Here is a 25076-nt window from a genome sequence, read left to right as displayed (position 1 = left end):
AGATTTAAGAATATTTCAAAAGCAAAAACAACAACAACATTTTCAGTAATTTCTTACTATAAATGATCTTTACATCCCCATTATAAGGTTCACACTTTGTTACATCAGTATTTGGTGGCATCACACACATTTTAAATCCTCAAAAATTAACCCAATAATTAAATCATCTTATCAGGAGTTCTCACCCTAAACGTCTCCTTAATTAAATCGAAGGTATAATCTTTTCTAACCCCAGATTTGTTTGTTACTATAGTATAATACCTTTCCACATAATACAATTAAAATATTATTTATTCATTTACAATAATATATTTCATTTTCTTAAATCAACATGTATTTATCAGTCAGTAAAAACCATAAACACTTGGCATTATAGATGACATAAAATTATTACATTTTATCATAAGTACATTCGTGTTTACAATATCAAACACCCACTTCATAATAGTCCTTTTAGTTCTACGGTTTTTATTTTATTTATTTTTTATAAATCATTAAAAAAATTAAGTAAGGAATAATTGACGACAGGCCGTTGAATTATTAGAAAAATAATGCACACCCGAGGTGGTAATGCGGTCACGACGCGAAGCGGAGTGGCCGTTACACCTCGGGTGTGCATTATTTTTCTAATAATTCAACGGCCTGAAGTCAATTATTCCGCTTATACTACAGTTACCACACCTCGAAACATTTGTTCAGATTTTGTATTTCAAGACGTTTGTAAAGTTTTTGTCATTAAAACGCTCTTGTATGTAGGACTAATTTCTTACGCATCTAATCCCATGCCTCCGTTGCTAATTCCAAAACGTCATTTCAGAGTTAGTAACGGAGGTTTGAGCCGCTGATAGCAGACTAATGCTGGGTTAGGGTTAGGGTTAGGTAGAGTTAGTAACGGAGGTTTGAGCCGCTGATAGCAGACTAATGCTGGGTTAGGGTTAGGGTTAGGTAGAGTTAGTAACGGAGGTTTGAGCCGCTGATAGCAGACTAATGCTGGGACACACGACTCGCTGACACATTCTCTGACTGTTTCATCGACTGCAGCAGATTTTAAACACCGACTTTGAACACAGACTGAACGCGCTGAACACGCGTTTGGACATGATCAGTCATTTAGTATCAAATTACATTCATAACCGGCCTTAAAGTGTGTTCCCGGCTTTATGCAGTTATTAATGCAGTTATTAGAGAGAGATGTTGCAATAATGAGACAGAAAAGCATGTGCGTCAATATTATTATTTATTCATTAATTCAATTCGTTTTAATTAATTCGTTAATTCTTTTTTTATTTTTATTATTATTGACAGATGACAGTAGACTAGCCAAATAAATGAAACCCAAAGCCCTTTTAACAAGTAGGCCTATCAATAATTATTTATTTGTTATTATCTGCAATAAAAATCCGTGCTGCAGGACTATCCATTTATTTAGCCTATATTCAGTTTAATTTTCTATTGATTATAGATAGGACTTTATAGTTTATTTATTCAGATTAAACTGCATGTTTCTATTGATTGTGAAGCTAGACATTGAAAATTGCAGATCAAGCGCATGGGGCGAAATGCTTTTTCTTGTTATGAATTGTATCCTATTTTCCGTTATTACAGTTGACTACGCGAAGTGATATGGAACTGTAATGCGGTCAAGACCTGCCTGGAACTACTTTAGCCGTGCGTTTCCCTGAAAATAATGCACACCTTAGAACGTTCGTCAACCAATCAGATTCAAGCATTCAACGGCCCTGTAGTATAAGTAATAATATTTACCAGGATTTCGCACAGGTTTACCTGACCCCAGCTAAGGTCTCAGTGCTGGTGGATGCAGAGCGGACGTTTCTTACTATTACAGTCTATCTTGTGACTGAATTAGAGGCATATATAAACTATATACTGTAGGACTTCTTCTGCTATTTCCACCCCTTCTTTGGAAGGGTTCCAGATTCAGTCAAGGCCATTTGGTGCTCTTGCATGGATCATAATGAGAGCTTGTTTGTCCTCATCTGTTCTCTTGCTGTTCTCAAACACTTCCATGATAAGCCTGCATCCAGGAGTGTCAATCAGGTCAACATTACAATATGTCTACTAGCACCTATTATTCATAATGAGCTCATTTTCAATTATTCATTTCTTTTTGTTTGTTATGGAAACATACTAAATTAACTTTAAGTTGTTTTCTCCACTCTTCTACAAGTTGATTGACCATCCTTGTCCAGTTTCTCTCCCAATTCTTTCTAGTCTTCTTTCTGCATATTAGAATACTTTAATATAACAGACACTGCAATATTTTCCATAATCCTAATCTATTTTATGTGACTCTCATTAAATATTATTGGCCTACATGCTCCATATGCTATCATCATATATTCGATATCACTCTTCGTTTCTGCTGCCAAGTACGTGCACACATTATTTTTTCCCTCTAAAAAGAAATACTGCCTATTTTAATTTTTAATTTTATCATGATATTTAGGATGATGTTTAAAAATAACCCATGTTTTATATCATTTTTCATTTCTCACTCTTACTACAAGTAGGAGGTATTAGCCTCCATGTATTACTTTATCTTATATTACCATTATCTCTTGGTTATTTTTCCTTCTAGCCAATGCTAGAATATTCTTCAATATTCTTCACATTATTTAATAGTTTTCAAAATATTAGTTTCATTATCACCAAATAAGTCTCCATAACTATATTAAGACTTTTAGGATTTGCTTCTATGCCATTTTCTAAATTACATTCTTACACAATTCATATTTAATTTGTCCATGAATGTTCTTCTTAAACGTTGCTAAGACTGACTATACTGTTGCAGTGTTTACTGATGTCTTTCCATTTCCCCCAAATATTCCAGTTCTAACCACATGTATACTTTTCTCTCTTATCGACAAAATCTTAATTTCCTGTAATGTTCCTTTAGGGTAGATTCACCTTACAGTGAATAATCTCCGTTTACCTTCCTATTAAATATTTCTATCAGGACATTCACTTTAAACCATCTTGTTCTTTCTGTTTGTAATATTAATATCATTGGGGGGTTTTCTCCAATTTTTGACCCTATTTACTCCACCTATATTCTAGTGCTTTATACGGTGGATTCATCAGGCAAGATTATGCAGATATGAGAATCCCATAATTTCAGTAGTTCCATAATGCAATATTCAAATGTTCTTCCTTTATGTAATATTAAATATATTTTTCCACTTTCTATATTTTATGCTTGTAGATTTTCCACATTAGCTTTATAGCACAACTGCTTTCTTTTACTCCCAAAAGCTTTAGTTCACTTAAATCGCTTGTACAGTTAGGCTACAGTAAAATCAACAAAATGTCAAATTGCTGCTACATTCGTAATAATTTAAACAATCAATAATTATCATTTACCCACAGCAACTGATTTATATTAGCAGTATTTTTCTATATTTCAGCATTATTCTTCCTCTTTTTGGACTATTTACTTTAATTGTTTTTGATAAGTAAATTCCAAAGTATCACTCTACCCACATCAAAAACTTTTAATATTTTAGTGTTTTGTTAGTCTTGTGCCAGCTCTTTCTCTTGGCACAGGCACTCGAGGTGCTTTGCTGGTGGTCTTGTTCAGTATTTCCTTGAAGACCAGCCGGTCGTGCTGAGTGAACCTCTGCTAGCAGGCTCTCCCCCTTCCAGAAGTTCACTGGCACACAGGATCACCTCTGCCTTTCAATCATGTATTTGGGACTTTTTATTTAATTTTGTATAAAAAAAAAAAAATTATATAGTGCATTAAATCACATTCCCCCTTTTTGGGAGATTTTTTTATTGTGATACATTCTTACGCTATATTGTAAATAGCGTTTCCATTAACCATTTCTCACTTTGGTTGGAATATTTCCTTCTTCAAAGCAAGATTTTAGGCTCTCTAGTTTTCTCCCACGTCTCCTGGGACAAAACCAGCAGCCACTTGCTTTCTACGTCATTTGTATTTATCTCAATACATTATGACCATATTTACGACGCTAGAAATACCCAGCTGTTTCCAAGTCTGATTACTTTGTACACCTTTGTTCCATAATTTTGCCTTAAATGGTTAAATCACCAAAGGTCCATGCCCCAAATTCTATGCCTATTGCCTACCATACACCAGCAAATTACTTTGGTTAATGTCTTTCAAACATTCATCGCATTTAGTCCACAGCAACCCTGGTACAGAAACAGTCCTATGCATCCATCCATGTGCTCGCTGATAGTCTCTGGGTCATTCATTATTACTTTGAGGAGAACTCATCCTACATTCCTGGAAGACAACAACACACTAGGTTCTCTCATTGTTTGTTGACAATCTTCTTTTTCAATTCATCATTAAATGAACCTCAATCCTGATAATACCTCTCTAGTTATCTCTAACTTAAGAAGCTTTTCTTCATCTTAATCATACTTTTATTGTTAAATTTCATTTGTTGCCTTGTTTTTTATAGCAAGGATCAAATTCCTTTCAAATCAGAGGAAATGTTCTAATAACTCCAAGTTTCTTAGTCAACTATCCTCACGTTTATTATTAATTTTACATCTGTAAATGGCTAATCTCCATGTAAGCTTATTCAGACATGTCTTACAGTCACTCTGTATGCAGTACTTGTTGATTTTCAGTTTTTTAAATAGCTGTAACATGAAAAATATTAATTTCATTTAACACATCTTGCCTGCAACTTGTATTAGTAGGCTATTAACAGCTGTTCTTGTATTTTGATCACTCTGCTGCATATCTTAATACTTTATATTAAAACTAATTTCAGATAATCAATATTCAAACCTTGTCTTTGTTCTAAACATCCTAAAACTATGTGGTCAGTCTAAAGCACTCACTATCTCTTCCACCGTAGTAATAATTATACATTTACTTTTATTATGTACATTATTATTTTATCATTATTATTATTTTCTCTAAATTCATTCCGACGATCCATCCACTTCCTCTCTCTATGTTTCTTCCGGCTTCTCCCGTTATAGGGGTCACCACAGTGGATCATCCACATATCTGTTTGGCACTGGGGTTAACAACAAAATCCTTCCCTTGTGCGACCCAGCATTGGGAGTGCACTCATGCAACAGCAGGCGCTAGGACTTCCTAAAAATACATCAACTACTATAATATGTAACCCACTTAATTATTTTAATATCTTATTTCTTGTTCACTATATTTAACATCCATATTTGACTTTTAAATAACTCCATTATAAGTGTTGCATATCTTTAACATATTATCTTTAACATATACAATAGTAATATTATAATGTCTGTCCCCATGTAGGAATATGTATCTTGTCATCAGTCAAAACTTCAAAGATTAAATTCTCACTAAGGTGTTAAATTTGGTCTAATATCTGTTATATATTATGCATTCTGTTTCCGTTTCTCTACTTTTCTGTAAGTCAAGCTAGCTTATCAGCTGTATTAATATCATATCACTGTGTTTTCTTTTAAAGTTGCCTGGTTGGGCTAAAAGGTAAAAAAAAAATGTTAGTCTATATAAGAGGTTAAGTCCCCCCGCCATTTTCTAAAGCTTTAGAGCTAAATCAGTTAGTTTACCTGGCGGTCTATTTTCCCGTTTCTCAAAACAGTTTAAATCAAACCCTGTTTCTCCATGTATTGCTGGGTTTGTCTGGTGAAACTCCTGTTGAGTGACCTTGAGCTACTCCCCTGAGCTCTGTGTGCTAGGCTGTACCAGGAGAAGCATTACTCCCCTTAACATGCTGCTTTCTCTAACTTCAAACTCAAATCTTCAGTCTTCAGTGCATATAGTTTTACAAACATTTTATTTTTCTTCCTCACTGCAGTGTTTCCACATGTGAGACTCTCTAACTGTAGTTGTTGGTCAGATGAAGCATATCTTTTGACCTCGGTCAACTTGGAATATCTTTTGCACAGAACTGCTAAACTTTTTCTCAGAAGCAAGGTATGTTTTTATTATTATTTTATTTTATTCATTGATATCATATTGTATCAATATCAATATTCAAATGCCCTAATGTTTTTATCTCATTAGTCTAGTTATAATTGCACTAGATAATTAGGGTAAAGTTACTGACAATACAACAGCAGTGAAGCAACACTTTAGTGACTTAAATCTCTTCTTAAAACATTTTATTTTAGGATTTACTTGATTTTCCATTGTATTTGTTTATATTTGTATTTCAATTTTTTAGTTTTCCCTCTTGTGTTATAAGGTGCTATATAAAATAAATGTATTATTATTAATACGTGGGTAAAGCTGGTTTTATATTCACATATTCGGCACAAACTACAACACTTTTTTTTTTTTTTTCTCTATAGAACTCGACGTCTTTCACACGGCTGCTTTAAGTGCACTAACATTTCAGCTTATTCCTGTTTAGTTTAATCAATATTTTTTCTAATATGTAAATATTTTATCATTTGCTAGCAATAACATGTTTTAATGTAACCCATTGTGACACATTCTACGCCTGCTGTTTCCATCATATCACCACTAGAGGTCACCTGTTCACGATTAAGACTTTTTCACTGCACACACAGTTACAGGTTACTTTGGACTACATTTCCCATACTTCATTGCTTTGATTATTTCCACACCTGTAGTCAATATCAGGGACTATAAATTACTGATACATGAGCTCACTGGTTGCGGAGTATTGGTTAACTATTGTGAACTTTACTGAGTGTTCATTTCTGTGTCTGCCTGCCCGTTTTGGATATCTCCCTGTCTGCTGCCTGCCTCTACCTCTGCTTTGTCCTTCGACTCTGAGTGTTTGCTGCCTGTCCTGATCATCTGCCTGGTTTTGTACTACTCTCTGCCTGGTTTTGTACTACTCTCTGCCTGGTTTTGTACTACTCTCTGCCTATTTTTGTACTACTCTCTGCCTGTTTTGTACTACTCTCTGCCTATTTTTGTACTACTCTCTGCCTGGTTTTGTACTACTCTCTGCCTGTTTTGTACTACTCTCTGCCTGGTTTTGTACTACTCTCTGCCTGGTTTTGTACTACTCTCTGCCTGGTTTTGTACTACTCTCTGCCTGGTTTTGTACTACTCTCTGCCTGGTTTTGTACTACTCTCTGCCTGGTTTTGTACTACTCTCTGCCTGGTTTTGTACTACTCTCTGCCTGGTTTTGTACTACTCTCTGCCTGGTTTTGTACTACTCTCTGCCTGTTTTGAACGCATCTCGCTGATTAAAAGCTTTGCACATGGATCCGCACGCCTCTTGCATCTGTCCCACCGTAACACCCATTAAGCTATGTATTTAATGCGTATAAACCACTTCAAATTCCAAAATCTAAAACTCTTAAACTAAAACTCGTTAAACATTAATAATCTTTTGTATATATACTTATTAAATCCTCAAACTTGACTTCCTATAGGCAATTTTAACACAACTTCTACAGCTTTTAAACAGTTTTGCTTTATTGAGTCCTCAATCAAATTATTACATTTAAATGTCACTGTCCAGGGTGTTTCCTTAGCTATCTTGAGCGGCTGGAATGATAGACATTTCAACTCCTTTAAAACCTTCTACCATTAGTATAATAGTATTACATTTTTATTACATAAATATACATAAAAAGTCAGCTTTCACAACTTCTTCAATTGGTATAGACCTCTCTTATCTAAACATATTTATTAGATCAATTTACCATCTATTATTCTTAGTTTCTTAGATGTTAATAAAACATCTATCAGCTTTTTTCCTCCGGTCCACAACATTGTATCTTGTCACTAATTTAAACATTCCATTTAATAATACTCTTTGAATTCACTATTTTCAACAGCTCTCCTAATCTAAGAAGTTTACAATATAAGTTTTTGTATACATTTCTGTTTAAAAATCCATACTTCACGTATAGTTATAATTAACTTTTTACTAATTATAGCTCATCCTTCTTGCTTATCTGTTGGTCCGACTGTTTGTACAGTATTTTATTTTATTTTAGTCTAAACTGTTATTTCTTTTCTTTTCTTTTATTCTATGTAAAGCACTTTGAATTACCATTGTGTATGAAATGTGCTATATAAATAAGCTTGCTTTGCCTTGCCTTATCTTGTTATTTTAATAAATGAATGAACAATTTCTTGCTGCTAGCCCTTAATTCCATATTTTTAAATAAATTATATTTTCTTACCTTAGAGTCGCAAAGTTGTCCTGTAGAAAACCCGGTATAGTTCAGTCTCAGTCACATCTCCATGTCTGAACCTTTATCAGCGTACCAAGCCCTGTTCTAAGTTACTGAAGTATTTATCATTTTCTCTGCTGTAGTCGTTATTTAAAATTTTGTTCAAGACTAAAAATATGAAATATTCTATTGATGTTTGTTTGTTTGTCCACTTATGTAATTTACATATTTATTACTTCGTATTATTCAGTTATTACTATCTTTTCATTTTTTGACCTAGGAATATCTCTCTCAGAAATCGGTCATTATATTTGTCTTTATATCTAAGACAGATACACGTTTGTCTTGTAGTGAAATCTCAGCTCACCTATATGCATTTTCTAATGCTTTAACCTCCTGTCAGCATAGGCACTATATGGTTATGTCATTTGTAACTCCTACCTGTTTACTTATGTTTGCAGTACGACTTGACATGATTTATAAGTCTAATATTCCTGCTTATAAACTATTCTTCATTTAATTTTGGGTTAAAAGTCAGACTAGCATAGTCAAAGTCCCGACTCTGAAACTTCTCTTTACCAATATTAACGCTCTCTTGTCTTTTGAAGTTCTTACTGACTTCTTACTAAGTCTCGCTTCAGAAACTAATTTTTGTTGTTTTTAATGACACTATTACTTGTTCTAAAATTTTAGTCACTTTTCCAGTTAAACCCTCAGTAAATGGGTTCCCATTATAGACTGGCTGTCTTTATATCTCTGTAAGTAAAATTTCTATAGGCACAAGTTTTTATTTTTATTTATTATTATTTTTATTGTTTTCCTCTTAATAGCATCCTACTTCATTTCTTTCTATCAGAATATTTGTATTTAGTCCTCTGTATTTACTACATTAACCTCTGACTAATCATTCAATATTAAAAGTATATACTAGCTACATTTAACATAATATTATTTGATTTCCTGCTTTCACTTTCTGTGTTGTGTATCAGAGGTATTGGAGTTCTCTGAATCCTCTAACTCACCCTGACTCTGTGGTAAAACTCTCATACGGAGGCGTGGACCGCCGGGAGAGTCCTTGCGGGACATCTTTTCCCGTTTCTAAAGTTGTTACTCTTTGCATTGTTAACAAGTTTATTGTTAATAGTTTATCTCCCATTTCCTTCATTGTCTGTTATTTGTAATTATATTCCTTCAATTACCATTTTTACTCCATCATAAACTATTATTTAACTTTATAATAAAATAAAGTTTACCTGACTTATTTTGTTGTCAGTGCCTCCCTTAAGTTTTCATAATTATCGTTTTACAGATCTTTCAGCCTCTAGCGTTCTGAAGTACGAGCTCTTCTCTGTAATGGGAGACGATCTGGCACGCACTACTGTTGGCTTTTCGAGTCTGAGCTATGCTCACAGACTCTCTCTTTAACCGGTACACCTATTTTACAATAAAATCATTTGCTTCTAAAATTATGTGTGTACTGGTACTCCCTAGGTTATGGGGACCAAATTACCCCAAAAGTATAGCAATACCAGTAAATTACATGGAAACAATCTTATAAATTATACAGAATGATGTTTTCTGAAAATGTAAAAATGCTAAATGTTATCTGTGATGGATAGGTTTAGGTACCTTTGTATGAGGGAGAAAATGATTGTGCATAATAAGCATCATTGTCCTCCAGACTCTTTCTAAATGAGAGTTAAAGGGATACTCCACTTTAAAATGAAAATTCTGTCATCATATACTCGTACCTCATATACATACCTCAAGCTGTTTCAAACCTGTAGGAATTTATTTCTTGTAAAAAATGTAAAATGTCAGTAACCAGCCAGTTAACTGGTCCCATTGACTTCCATGGTATTTTTTTTCCTACTATGGAAGTCAATGGGACCAGTTAACTGGCTGGTTACTGACATTCTTCGAAATATCTTCCTTTGTGTTCAGCAGAAGAAAGAAATTCATACAGGTTTGAAACAACTTGAGGGCGAGTAAATGATGACAGAATTTTCATTTTAAAGTGAACTATCCCTTTAAAGTGTTGTAACTGTTTGTTTATGTAGTGTTTCTTTGGTTTTTCTTGTGCATCAACAGAAAGGTTATGTATTTATTTTAGAGATTTTGTCAGTAAATGTAGAGTGTTTTATATTGAATTTGTGTTGATTGTAACTAGGTTATTAAGATATATATATATATATTTTTTTTTTTTTGAAATATATTTTTTTTAAATTACAAATGTATTTAATTATATAATAGTGTACATGTATATTACATTAAAGTATATTTTAGTTCACATTAATTGCTTGTCAGTATATTTGGAAGTATTTCAAAGTTCATATAAAAATGTATTAAAGTCCCACTTAAGTTGTTCCAAAAAAAAATCACTCTTAATTTCAACTAATTGCATTTAATTTTAGATTAATCTTTGATACATTTGAAATCAATTACATATAATATGCAATACGTTTGTCGAAAACATTACACTTAATTCACATTTAAGTGTATTGTTAACTGACATTAAAGTATATTTTAGTTCACATTACAGCTTGTCAGTTCATTAAACTACACTTTAACTATATTTTAAATACACTTTTTGCAATTATGAAAGTACTTATTAAATATGTATTAAAGTCCCATTTATGTTGTTTAAAAAAAGCATTCAAAAGTTCAACTAATTGCATTTAATATGAACTTAATTTGTGATACATTTGAAATTAAATACAAATAAAATGCACTTAAGCGGTAAAAACATTACATTTAATTCACACTTAAGTGTATTGTTAACTGACATTAAAGTACATTTTAGTTCACATTAAGTGCTTGTCAGTGCATTGAGCAGTGCACTTTAAATCAATTTTAAAGACACTAGAAGCAATTATGAAAGTAATATAAAGTTGTATTAAAGTCCCACTTAAGTGGTACCAAAAAAAAGTCACTCTTAATGACAACTTATTGCATTTTATTTCAACTTAATATGTGATATATTTGAAATCAATTACACTTAATGTGCATTCAGTGCACCAAAAACATTGCATTTAAGTCACACTTAAGTGTATACATTTAAAGTATATTATTTGTATAATAAGTACACTTTATAAAAGTACACTAAAGTGCACTTTTTTTTCACAAGGGTCATGCTAAGACTCCTCTCATAAATTATATTTTATTGTCAAATATGGCTCAGTGGTTCCTGTAGGTTGTCTACAAACCGAAAGGTTGGTGGTTCAATCCCGGGTTCCACCTGACCAAGTGTCGAGGTGTCCATGAGCAAGACACTTAACCCCAGCTGCTCCCGACACACACACACACACACACTCTCACACACTCTCTCTCACACACCTAACCCCAGCTGCTCCCGACGAGCTGGATGGCCTCGCATGGCTGACACCGCCTTCGGTGTATGAATGAGAGGGTGAATGAGAGAGTGAATGGGTGAATTTGAGGCTATGTAAAGCGCTTTGGTGGCCATAGGTCTGTGAAAGCGCTATATAAATGCAGTCCATTTTTTTTATTTTACCACACCTGAGTTGAAATTAAAATCAATTATTTTCCATGTTTTCCATTAAAATTCTTATTTTATTTAGTATATTAGTCAATACATCAAAATAAATGTCCTTTAATAACTTATAACTTTAATAACTTTAAAACACTATAAAATCATAATTATTTAAAATGTTTGTTTAAGTAAAACTTAAGTAGACATTATTAAAAAGTGCATTTTTTAAAACATGCACTTAAGTGTGTTTAGAAATATTGCCATGAAAGTGTACTTACTTTAAGTTAAGCTTAATTAGATATTATTACAAAGAGCATTTGTAAAAAGTGCACTTAAGTGTGTTAAGAAATATTGCCATTAAAGTGTATTTCATTTAAGTACACTTAAGTGGTCTTTAATTTTAGTTATATTATATTATCTGCAAGTGCACTTTTTAAAAAGTATACTTTTATTATTTGAATACAATTAAGTTCACTTCTTTTTCACAAGGGATATTACACATCACCTGTGTATAGGCTACTCCCATTAACTGGAACAGGTTTTCACAGGAACTGAATATTACATCCAAATATTGTTATGTAATCAATCAGCATATTGTTGTGTAACTTCATCTACTGGAACAGTATTTCACAGTTTTTCGCAGGAACTGAATATTACAAAACAACGATTGCGAAAGCGTGCACGGATTATGAATTTGTTCACGGTTACCGTTGTACGTAGTTTTCCTTTTTTTGTTTTCCTGTATAGTTCTATTTTGTTAATAAATGTTGCATTCTATTTTGGCTTTCTCGTGTGTCCCTATTTTTGTTGTGTCCCTTTTGAGCCACGGGGCCAAACGGGTACGGATTGAAAACCCAAATCAACTGTACGGTTTACAGATCTGAGCTCAGCTGAGACTTTCTCTGGTACTTTTGGCGTAGGATATTTATTTCCGTCAAGGTCAGGCTGCGATGTCAAATGTATTTCCAGGAATGAGTGATGCGCTTTCCGCTTTTAAAGTTTTATCAAATAAGTAAGATATGGCTTGAATGGTTTAAAAGCATTAGCAAGAATAAAAGCGCATCATATAATGTAACGCCATGCAGCCGAAGGATGACAGACAAAAAAACGGATGCTGCGTTAATTGCGTTAAATAGGCTATTTACTTACCACTGAGTCTTTTCCCATTCCTACCAGTAACGCTATTCAACTTCCCGCGTCTACTTCCTGCGCAGATATCGACGGCACAACTGGGTTGTAGGTTGCCAGGTTGAGCTCACAAATGGCTTGAAATGTGTATGATGTGTTGATTGCGCGAGTAGGATGGGTTTCATACAAGATCTGGCAACTGGACCACCTTGGAATAATATATTGATGTGATTATTCATATAACGACGTTTGGGCCATACAAATAACGGGAGTTCAGTTTCACGGGAGAAATAACAAAACGGGAGGGGGGCGGGAGATGGGTGTGAAATACGGGAGACTCCCGGGGAAAACGGGAGTGTTGACAGGTATGTTTTGGGGTCTCCCAGACAATACAGGATGGCAGACAGTTGTCTGTGATGGTTTACATTCACGTTTACGATCACTCAATAATAAAACTTTTAACAGCTTGACGCTGGTATGATGCCTGAAAATTATTAAGATTAAATCTTCGAACAGTGAGAGATCATGCCAGTTTACACATTCAAACAATTTTAAACGCAAAAGAGGCGAAATTATCTGTAAAGAAAATTATAAAAGGTTATCTGTGACAACAGCCGCACGCTCCCGAAGCCGAAGACAGAGACAGAGAGAGAGAGAGAGAGACAGAGAGAGAGACAGAGACAGAGAGAGAGACAGAGAGAGAGAGAGAGAGAGACAGAGAGAGAGACAGAGAGACAGAGAGAGAGAGAGAGAGAGAGAGAGGTTTCAGATAGCGTTTCCAAAATACAGCTTTAACAAAGATAAAACCATATTTAATTTCTACAGTGAACAAATAGTGTTATTTTACATTAGGCTCATGTACCTGAATACTACTGTTAAACTATGTAACTTTGTTATTTAGTATTCATATTTATTTTAAATTAATTTATTAAAAAAAGTAATAAAAAGTAACTTTGATTATTAGTCACTCAAACATGATTTTGAGTGATACATGATTTCCACTGAATGGAACGTACTTGATTGAAATGAAATCTGTTATCAAAAGCATTGATCTGATTTTCCCGGTCTGTTAATATTATAATAATTCCTTCTTCAGAACTTTACCTCAGAATTTCTCTCAAGGGCTTTTTTCTTAAGAATATTTTCACGACTGAACAAGTCAGTGGTGTTCTTCACAATTGGCGTTCTGTGTTAGGCGGGGTATCTGATGCGGCGGAGTCAACTATATAAGCGAGAGCCCTGAGAAGGTTCTTTAAAGATCTGTTCTGCTATCGTCTGTGAAACAGCAGTGTCTTCTACAACTTCTTCTGGTAGGGTGAAGATTTATTCATCTGGAGAAAATCTAGACAACAACCTTTTAACATTTAGTCTTTTCCTACTCTGGAATATAAGTAGGAAAGTATAATAAATTAAAACATGTAAAAAATAATTGAGTAAATGTTGCCATTGCATTACTTTTGAAGTGCTTGTAACATTAGATCTAAAAGCATGTTATTTCATAACTAAAAGATTGGTGAGCCAAGAAATAAAATTAGTAGGCTACTAGTATGCATGTCAGACTTTATAAATGAAACGATATCTACAGAATTGATATAATGTCCTAATCATATAACAAAAGCTAAAATTAACTACTGTAGTTGTTTGTTTGTTTATTTTTATTTATTTTTTTTCAGAGCCAAAAATACGCAAGGAAACAAAATGGCAAACGGACAGGACAGCAAATAACAAAGCTCAATGTCTCCAGCTCTAAGGATGAAGAGGATATACTCAGAGCTCAAGGTTATCAGTTCATCAATGTTAACCTCAATGAAGGTACTTCAGGAAACCGGGTCCTTCTTTGGTTCAAGAAAGAGTGTGGCCAAAGTCCTGTGACCAGGATCCAGTTTTCATTCAATGACCAGATGAAATCTGGTGTGGTTGATGCTGGGTATGAGCTGGTCAACCGTGATCTGAATGCAGGAGTTTGTGGAGATCACATCTTTCTGTGGTACTTCTACGGCAGCACTGGATATGACGTTCCTATTGTGAACCTTGAGGTGAGCAAAGACGCCAGAGAAGAACCTGCTCTTCTGCGAGATGGCTGGGAGAGACTGGGCTGTGAACTGAACCGTAGTGCAGGAGGAAACTTCATCTACCTGTGGGTGCAGAGAGAGAAGGCGAGCTACATACGTGAGATCGCAGCAACTGTTGACTTCACTTCTGACAAGCACATGTTTGAACTGGGCTACACTCGTGTGGATGAAGACACCAATCGGGGCGCTGGTGGAAACCGCGTCTTCCTCTGGTATCGGCGCACAACCGATAAGAAACAGGCTCTCACTGCTCTTTAGGTATCCACCTCCCTCCAGGAGGAAGTGAAGCTTCAGAAGGAAGGCTATACAGGCCTCAGTGTTGATCTCAATAAAGGAACCAGTGGAAAACCTGTCTACGCATGGCACAAGAAAAAGGGATGTGAATCTCAGATCCAAGCCATGGTTCTGCTGATCGACTCTAAGGCCTGGGATGAGTACAAGAAAGCTGGTTTCACCGTGATCGAGAAAAATCTGAACGAGGGCAACAATGGCTGGAAAATGTACAAAGCCTACAAGTAAAAACACGGAGTCATGCTGCCGTCACAAGATCTTCTTCAGTTCTCTAATCGGTAGCACTATATGGCACAATTGTTTCTAATGTATGATTTCAATGTCACTCTTTAAAGCATATTGTGACCGTGGCTGTTGTACTACACTCAACCACACACATTTAACTTGGCCTTTGTGTTTATGTTGCAATGCATTATGAAATAAAGTCAACTTTAACCACAACCAATGCTTTGGTGAGCTTTTCACACCAGTCTTTGGGATCATCTCTACGTTATAGTGCATGTATCATTACACACTCATATTTCAGGGTCATAATACCCTCACACTAATGAAATTCAATATTATCAATACAAATGAATTCAAAGGTTGTTAGTTTTCTTTGGTGTGCATTCCAAAACGAGTATGATAGTAGCACAGGAAAGCTGTTTAAAGAAATAGATACTTGATATTTGTATATTAGGTGTTTCTGTCACTTTATCCACACACTTTAGAGCAAGCCAGTGCCTGAAATTAACCCAAAACCTAAATATGAAAGGCAGAAAAACAAACCTCCCTCAAAAAACAGATAACCCCGATCTTTAATTGTTTCACCAATTGTCTTATTTCCTCAATTTTTGGTAGTAGACTTCTAACATTAAAATGTAGGAAATGTAAACCTTTCTTACTAAAAGTTGATTTAAAGTCTGTGCCCTTATCCTCCGACGTCAGGCCATCCACTGCTTTGCTGTTCGAAGATGCTGTCATGTGCTTATTGTCATGGTCTTCACTATTCCGGGGCATATTCTCAGTACCATTACGATGGTGGGCACCGGAGATAGGAGACGACAAGACAGCAACGTTGTGAGATCCCGATCCACGAGCCGCTGGACTGCCAGTGGCCTCTGTTACGTCCCCATAGACCGGGATGACGTCGCGTTTCCGGTACGACGTGTCATCCGAAGCACCGTCTCTGCCACATTGAAGAGCCCCGGAAAACGTGGACAACGAGGCCGCAGACCCAAACCCAAACCTCAGCCCTGGATTAATCAGCTGGGAGGCTAAGTTTGTTAGTTCACTGGTAGATCCACTGACAGGTGGAGCTAACTGGAGATGTTGTGCTGTGTGGCTAACAATAGGATCCATGTTAGTAGACAGCCAGGGATGTGGTCCCGGATTCAGCTCGATATCCCCCGCCAACAGCAGCATCACCACCGCTATCTGGGCGAGACCCTGGTTCGTTGAGTGTCTCTTGCCTTTATCCAACGAGGATGGGGCGCTAGCATAGCCCTTTACCAGGAACTTTGAGTATAGTACGTGTTGGCTTCTTGTCGCAGGTGTAAACAAACACTCCTCAGCCCCCGAAGACAGGATTGTATGCCGGGTTTGAACAATTATCAAACATGCAATTATTACGGCAGTAACCATCCATCTATTATTCAACTGAGTAGATGTAGGTGATATGATAAACCTCGTAGACTGTTTAAACTGCAGACACCTCTGCTGTCGTGCCTGGTCTGTGGCGGCCATCTTGGATCTGTTCGTGTTTCCCAACCAGGTGCCGTCTCGCGAGAGCAGGGGTGCCGTGTAAAAAATCCTTCAAACTTTTTTAAATTGTTAAAATGTGTTAAAAAGCATTTATTATATACCATCCATCTCTGATGTCACCAATATAATTAGGGATTCACCGAAATACTGGCCACCAAAATGTTTTTTTGCCCAAAAGAGAAAAAAAGTGCTCAGTGCTCAGGTTTCATTTTCGCATGACGCCCCGCTCAAGATTCCGCTTTATACACGTGCAAGAAAGGTTATTAGCAAGATGGTAGAAAACTGCACATTTCTTGTCTATTCCACCCACTGCCACTTATACCAACAACGGAAATAAGCGCAGTTACAATAGCTTAATATGTGGGAGAGCGTTGCTGTAGAGAGTGACGATATTGTATTGCAATGTGTAGCACTTCAAAGTCAATACCAAATCAAAACTAGTTAGCACATTAGTTGTAATTGAAAAGGTTTAATGACAAAATATGGTTATGGTTACACTTAAAATAGTTACAAAATAGATGTATGAGATGATGATAACTTATATTTATTAATTGTACCCAGAATATATGAAAAATGTAGAGAGAGAGAGAGCGAGAGAGAGAGCGAGAGAGCGAGAGAGAGAGAGCGAGAGCGAGAGCGAGAGAGAGAGAGAGAGAGAGAGAGAGAGAGAGAGAGAGAGAGAGAGAGAGAGAGAGAGAGAGAGGAGGTAAAGAGAGAGAATTTTTTTTTTGAATTTTAACAAAACATTTATTTTACAATTCTTATACATTACAACACAATTCCAATATAAATATAACCACAACAATACACATCACATTAGTGATACTTATTGTAGTACACAAAACAAAATTAAAAGATCATCTACAACAGAGCAAACTGCATCATAACACCACTGGTTTGAAAAAAACGTCAAGTCCTTCATCATCTTATAAAATTTAAAATCAATCCACACTCTTGCTTTTATCCTGTTTTGTAAAATAGACACAACTTCACATCCTTCTGACCCTTCAATTTTGTTCTTCCTGCTTAAATATATTGCCATTTTTGCTTCACCTATAATGAAGTTTAAAAGTTGACATTTTATTCTTTTTTTTGCTACATACCGGTAACCAAGAATAAAACTCTGAACAGTAAAACATTCATTTAAACTGTTAAACAACAACTTAAGAAAATCAAAAAAATAACCCAACCTTGAACACTCCATAAAACAATGAAAGATTGTCTCCCTTTTTTTTACAAAAAGGACACCCATTAGACACATTAGGATTAATAACGCTTATAAAAGCATTGACAGCAACTGCCCCGTGTAAAATCCTCCATTGAAGATCCCCCACTCTTTTTCCCAAAGGAGGTTTATACAACACTCTCCACACAGGTTTTACTGTATACTCTGATCCAAGCCAAATTTGTCTCTCCAAACAGTGTCTACTCTTCCATTTAAAACTTTCTTATTTAAAACTTTAACACAGTTTCGATACAATTTCTTACGGTCAGCCTCATGAATACTTAAATCTTCCAAGTTCTCCAACATCCCCCCATTAGCTCCTTTAAGATCAGGAGTAAAGAAAACTTCAGGAAAAGGATCTTTATTGTTTGGAGCAACTTTCCCTTCCCCATAACTCACAAGTAGAAACTTTTCTTCCATCGTAAGTCTCTGTTTTAAAACCTCCAACAATTTTCTTGCCATTCTTTCCGACTTTAATTTTAGACCAGATGCTACCCCTTGCGAGTTATTTAACTCAGTACCCCCCTCAGCTATCAGATCACAAAACTTAACCTTTTTTGAAGTACACATTACATTTTCAAACCCACATGCAATTTCATTAGATACATCAAACCTGGCTCCAAACACAGTCGGTTCTTCTAATAACCAAAATAAAGATGGCTCAGAAGCCCCTCTTCTCTTTTCAAAAAAGCTCCACACTCTAAAAATCCCCTTATAAAAAGGTGTCAGTCCATTCAGTGGAATCTTGTTAGAATCCATTAAAAACAAAGTAAAGTCCAAACCCAGACCCTCCAGCTTGTCTTAAAATAGATCCAGCAACGTTTCTCCAAACCAGATCCTCTGGACCTGTTAAAAGTCTTTGAATGAACTGTAAGCGAAAGGTTGCTCCTCTGCTGACCAGGTGTATCAGTCCTTGTCCCCCTTCCTCTCTAGGAAGATAGAGTACACTCTGCGGTATCCAGTGAAGTTTAGTCCAGAAAAAGTCCACTATTACAGCCTGCAGTTTTGCCAGAAGTCCACTTGGCGGCTCAGTACACGCCAAACGATGCCAGAACGTAGAAGCCACCAGATTATTAATAATTGTCACACGTCCTCTAAAGGACATTTTTGGCCACAACCATCTCCATTTTTCCAGACGTCCTTTTGTTTTTTCCAAAACCCCTTCCCAGTTTTTTTGCAACATTGAATCATCTCCGAGATAAACACCCAAATATTTAAAACCACTTTTCTTCCACTCAAGTCCAGCTGGTAGTTTAGGAAGGCATCTACCTTCCCATTTTCCGCCTACAATGGCTTCACTCTTACACCAGTTTACTTTGGCTGAAGACAATTGACCAAACTCATTTAAAATGACCTGTAAAGTGTTTACTTCTTCTTGATTTTTTATCATAACCACAATATCGTCAGCATAAGCTGATAACTTAATCTTACACTCAGAATGCGGTATACTCCACCCATCAATGTTTGCCCTAATCCTTAACAGCAGAGGTTCAATGGCTAAAGCATACAACATGCCAGAAAGTGCACACCCTTGTCTAATACCTCTTGTAATTTTAAAAGGAACACTCAACCCTCCATTAATTTTGAGTATACTCTCAATGTTTGCATACAACACCCCAATCATTTTAATAAAACCCGGGCTGAAACCAAACTCACTCAGAGTCTTCCAGAGGTACTTATGCTCAACCCGGTCAAAGGCTTTTTCCTGGTCTAAGGAAATAAGGCCAAAATCTAAACCCAATAATCCAGAGACGTCCAAAATATCTCTAATTAAATGAATGTTGTCAAAGATCGATCTATTGGGAACACAGTATGTCTGGTCTATATGTATGACCCCACCAATCACTTCTCTCAACCTAACTGCTAAGGCTTTAGATAGGATTTTTATATCAGAGCATAAGAGTGACACAGGTCGCCAGTTCTTTATGTTTCTGAGGTCTCCTTTTTTCGGTAACAGGGTGATCACTGCTCTCCGGCAGCTTGTCGGCAGCGACCCTCTGGTCAAGCTGTCATTAATCACCTCCAGAAGATTGTAACGTTCAGCCTTCTCGGTTGAATTACATTAACTAAAAATGGGGTCAGATTAAACTGTGTGAGTTTGTTAAGTGTTTTAAAAGATGAGACCACAACAGAAATAAAGTGAATAAATGACGTGTATTTACAATCTCTTCCGGGAACTTAAAACAACACAATACAACAAAGAAGCCTTAGGCTGTTAAAAGCATAGTCCATTGGTTCCATACCATAAAACAGTCCTTAAGAGCCCTTGCGTACTTGTAAGTCCCAATGTGTAAGAGTCCACCGGTGTATATACAATCCAACTGTAGTGATAATCCAATGAAAAGTGATGTGGTTGGCTGGAATGGTAAGTCCTTAAAATAAACTCCTCAATCCAGCATTGGTCCTCTTGACAGAGACCCTGTTTGTTTGCCATGCTCCTTCTTTTATGCTGGCTATTTCCTGTTTCCTGTCATGTGATTGCTCACATGACAGGCAGACCATAATCATTTAAAGACATACACACAAAAAAACAGATAAGAGGAATAAAATGGACTAAAATGACTAAGACAACATGTAAACCTATTAAAACTCTAATATACATAAAATCATTATAATATACAGAGTGGTTAAAACATGTGTCATGTGTGACAGTGTCACATAGTCCCCCCCCCCCCCAGCCTACGGCTCCCCAGGGAAGGTACTAGTCCCTTGAAGGTACTGTCAGCCATTGTCCATGTAGTGGGTATCCTCTTGAATGTGTGTCCTAAAATGTCTTTGTAATAAATTAGATAAAACTAGGCCCTCCCACATAGGCACTAGTCTGCCGGAGGAATCTATGGGAACACCAGAGAGAGGTGGAATCCGATACCAGCCTGGGTGTCCTTGGGTCGGTGACGCCATTCCTCCCAGGGTCCTGAAATACCCAGCTTTCCTGGCATGCCTCTCACCCCGGCAATTCCTTCTATCCGGCTTAAGGGTCTCTTTCGGTGATGATGAACCGTGATGTTGATGGTGAAGTGGTTTCTTGTTAGGATTGATGACTGCACACTCCTTGGTCTCCACACCACACAACTTGCAATCGGCGACAAATCTCCAGACGTCGCTGCGGATCGTGGGCCACCAGGCAACTTCCAAGATCTGCAGGAGGCTCTTTAGCCGTCCATGATGTTTCTCCTCGGTCTTTAGATGGAAGTGCTGTATCGTCTGCTGGATCAGGGGCTTGGGAACGACGAGCTGGATTTTCATGTTGTCGTCCCCCTTCTGGATCCGCCGATACATCAAGCCCTGGTGTTCCCGCAGTTCGACCCGGTTGGTTGGTTGAGTGGTGGGAGAGATGGTAAGTCCCTGGAGAGTGTCATCAGCACCCTGTGCGCTGGCGAGTTGCTCTCTGGAGAAGGGAAGGATGGAGATTATGGGGTCGAAGTCTGGCCCAGCTGGTATTGTGGCACAGAATTCTCCATCAGTTGCTCTGTTGAGGGGTCGTGAAGTGGTTGAGGTGGTGGGATTGTTGGCCGAAGGAAAGCCAGGGGTTGACGTGGGAGAAACCGGGCTGGTCGTCGCAGTGGGAGAGAAGATAATGGCTTCTGGATCCTTCCTTTGCTCCAGTTGTTTCGCCCATTTCTTGTCTCTCCTCTTGAAACACTCGATGACCTCTCTCTCCAGTGTTCCCACGGCATCCTTTATAGATTCCTCCATTTTACACAATTTTAAATCCACAGCCTCTCTAAAATACACTTCACGATTAAGATTACTTTCAACAGAGTCTTTAAAATTCTTCTCCAATTTTAAAACAATGTTTTTAAGAGCAATCACCTTAGCCCGAAGCTGTACACACTCACAATGATGTAAAAACTGTTCATCATTAAAACCAGCTGATGTATTAAAAGAAGCAGCACTATCTTGACTAGTCATCATCTTAAAACACTCTTCTCAACACAGCGTTAAAAATCTTTAAACGTCCCCGTACGGGCCACCATATGTAACAATCAGCCTTCTCGGTTGAATTACATTAACTAAAATTGGGGCCAGATTAAACTGTGTGAGTTTGTTAAGTGTTTTAAAAATCTTTAAACGTCCCCGTACGGGCCCCAATTTTAGTTAATGTAATTCAACCGAGAAGGCTGATTGTTACATATGGTGGCCCGTACGGGGACGTTTAAAGATTTTTAAAACACTTAAACTCACACAGTTTAATCTGGCCCCAATTTTAGTTAATGTAATTCAACCGAGAAGGCTGATTGTTACAAGATCATCACCCAAAACTGCCCAGAGTGATTTATAAAACTCAACAGGAATTCCATCGATCCCTGGAGCTTTCCCGCACTCCATACTCTTTAGGGCGTTATACAGCTCACCTTTCGTAAAAGGTTTTTCCAGCTCAGTGTTTGCTTCATCCGGAACTTTAGGCAGACTCACATAAAACTTACTGGCTATATCCTCCACCTCCACGTAACCACTCTTATATAACTCCGAATAAAAACCTACCGCTCTTTTTCTTATTTCCTTAGCCTCTATAATTTCTGTGCCTGATTCAGATAACAAGGAATGCATGATTCTATTTTGGCCATTTTTCTTCTCAAGTCCAAAAAAGAAACTGGTTGGGCCATCCATCTGTGCTACACTCTGAAAACGCGAGCGTACCAGAGCACCCTGTGCTTTAACCCCCAACAAATCATCTAAAATGTTCTTTTTATCCTTTAAAATTGTCACATTCTCTGTCTCTAACAGATTCCATTAAATTTTGCATTTCAATTATCTCTTTCTCTAGATCTTTCAGGGATCGGGAAATGTCTCTCGAAGCATTGAAAGTATACATACGGCACAGTTGCTGTATCTCTATTTTTGCAATGTCCCACCATTGTTGCAAAGAATCAAAGGATGACTTCTTATTCTTAAACTGCTGCCAAAAATGGCCAAACACCTCACAAAAAATATTATCTTGCAATAAAACCGTATTAAAATGCCAATAAGCACTTCTTGGCTTTACATTAGTGATAAAAACATTACAACTGACTAAACCATGATCTGAGAAGCCCACAGGAGAAATTGCACATTGTTTAATAATATTAAAATGATGTTTAAAACAATACCACCTGTCTAGTCTAGCCATTATAACATAATGTTCCCTCACTTGTGTCCATGTGTACTGTCTCTGTGTTTTATTTAGAACCCTCCAAATGTCATACAATTCACATTCTTTCAGAATTTGTTTTAAAACACACTGTGAAGGCAAATGTGGTTCTTTGTGATTTCTATCAATTTTATCATCTTCTGTACAATTAAAATCACCCCCTAGAAATAAAAACTCTTCAGATTTACAACTCTTTACAATATCTCTAACTTTGTTTAAAAACAACACTCTTTCACTTCCCAGTACTGGGGCATACAAATTTATAAAAACAACAGAAAAATGTTCAAACTCAAGCCGTAATTTCAGCAACTGTCCCCCGACTACATGCTCTACTTCACATGAGACTGGATTTATATTATTTCTTAGTAAAATTGCTACACCTCCACTAGTGGTAGTCTTATGGCTCACTATCACCTTTCCTTCCCATTCCATCATCCATTCACTTTCATTTTTTATATCACTATGTGTTTCTTGAAGAAACATAACATCAATCTTTTTTTGTCTTATCAACTCATAAAGTATTGCTCTTTTCCTAAAATCCCTTGCACCATACATGTTCAGGCTGCCCAGTCTTAAATTACTCATAAATAAATGAGAAAAAAAAGAAACTGTGCAAAACAAAAACAAGATATTGACAAAGAAAAAAGAAAAATTAAAACACTTCCTTTTCATCATTTAATCTATTGGATCTCACCTTTTGAACTAGTTTCTTTAACCTATATACTTCCTGTTCTGTGAGACCCCCTAAACCAGTTTCTTTCATTGACATTCTTGCAGCCTCTATGAACATTTCAGTATCAGGAAAAAACTCTTGTACTTGAACTCCCTTCATGCCCTTTGTGTTCTGCAAAAAGGATTTAATTTTTTCAAGGGTGTAAGCACTCCTCCCAGATCTTCTTTGAGAGACTGAGTCAACTGAACTTACGGATTCACACTCACTTCCTGCCACAGAATCATCTGAGTTACTGTGTTCAATGTCAGACATGGTTTCTAGAGCCATCTTTTCCTTTGTCTGGTCTTCTTGAACCTGCTCTTTCCTAGCTTTTTTTCCTCTACTTTTTCCACTTGTTTTTCTCTTTAAAGTCGGTGTTTTAAACAAATTGTCATCCTCCGCCATATCAATGTCTCCTGAGACTTCTACATTCACATAAGGGCCAGCAGCATCATTTGCTTTTTCAATTTCCCCTTCTCCTACTTCTTCCTCATTACTCCTATTTACAGTTTCTTCCTGATTAGTTTGTTCACCATTCTCAAGCACTTCCCCTCCTTTTTCCTGATTTCCATTCTCCACATTATCTTTCTGTCCCTCACCTTCAATATTATTCCGTACTGCATCGTGTTCCACATTCTCAGGACACTCACGAGCAAGATGTCCTCCTTGTCCACATTTAAAACACTTCATTGTCTCCGATGTAACGTAAATCACATAGTCAAAATCATCAATTCTAAACTTTATTGCGAGATTCAACTCCGCACTCTCATTGTTCAGAATCATATACACCTGCCGCCGGAAAGAAACAACATGCTTCAACTGCGCCGATTTGCAATTTAAAGTGATTTTTTTAAACTGCGAAACAACTTTTCCATGCCTGACCAGTTCTCTTTGGATCACTTCATCCTTTATAAAAGGTGGAACATTCGACAACAAGATCTTTTTCGCCGGTTGAATCAGAGGCATTACCGGGGTGTACGAATCATTCAACACAATTCCACTAGCGACAATCTCATTAACCTTGTTCACATCATCTAGGAACAAAACAATTGCACTGTTCATCCTAGATGCAGACAAGATACTCCTATATCCCACAACTTGAGCAACTGCTATGCTGCAGTCCTCTATAGAGCAGCGCTCCGCAGGGATGACTTTAATGCCA

General features: G+C 36.7%; 2 protein-coding genes across 2 annotated transcripts in view; both read left to right on the top strand.

Moving 5' to 3' along the window:
• slc2a9l2 (solute carrier family 2 member 9, like 2) overlaps positions 1-25076 on the top strand; it is a 177799-nt gene that overhangs the window by 125310 nt on the left and 27413 nt on the right. The gene's annotated exons all lie outside the window — the stretch shown is intronic.
• Positions 14020-15544, top strand: LOC309504157 (uncharacterized protein). The gene is made up of 2 exons (XM_082177208.1): positions 14020-14050; positions 14414-15544. Exon 2 carries the CDS (start codon positions 14642-14644, stop codon positions 15068-15070), a length of 429 nt encoding a protein of 142 aa, XP_082033334.1. The 5' UTR covers positions 14020-14050; positions 14414-14641; the 3' UTR covers positions 15071-15544.

This window comes from Leuciscus leuciscus (assembly GCF_965113295.1).
Source record: "Leuciscus leuciscus genome assembly, chromosome: 8".
Classification (NCBI taxonomy): domain Eukaryota; kingdom Metazoa; phylum Chordata; class Actinopteri; order Cypriniformes; family Leuciscidae; genus Leuciscus; species Leuciscus leuciscus.
This window is presented reverse-complemented; position numbering and strand designations above follow the sequence as displayed.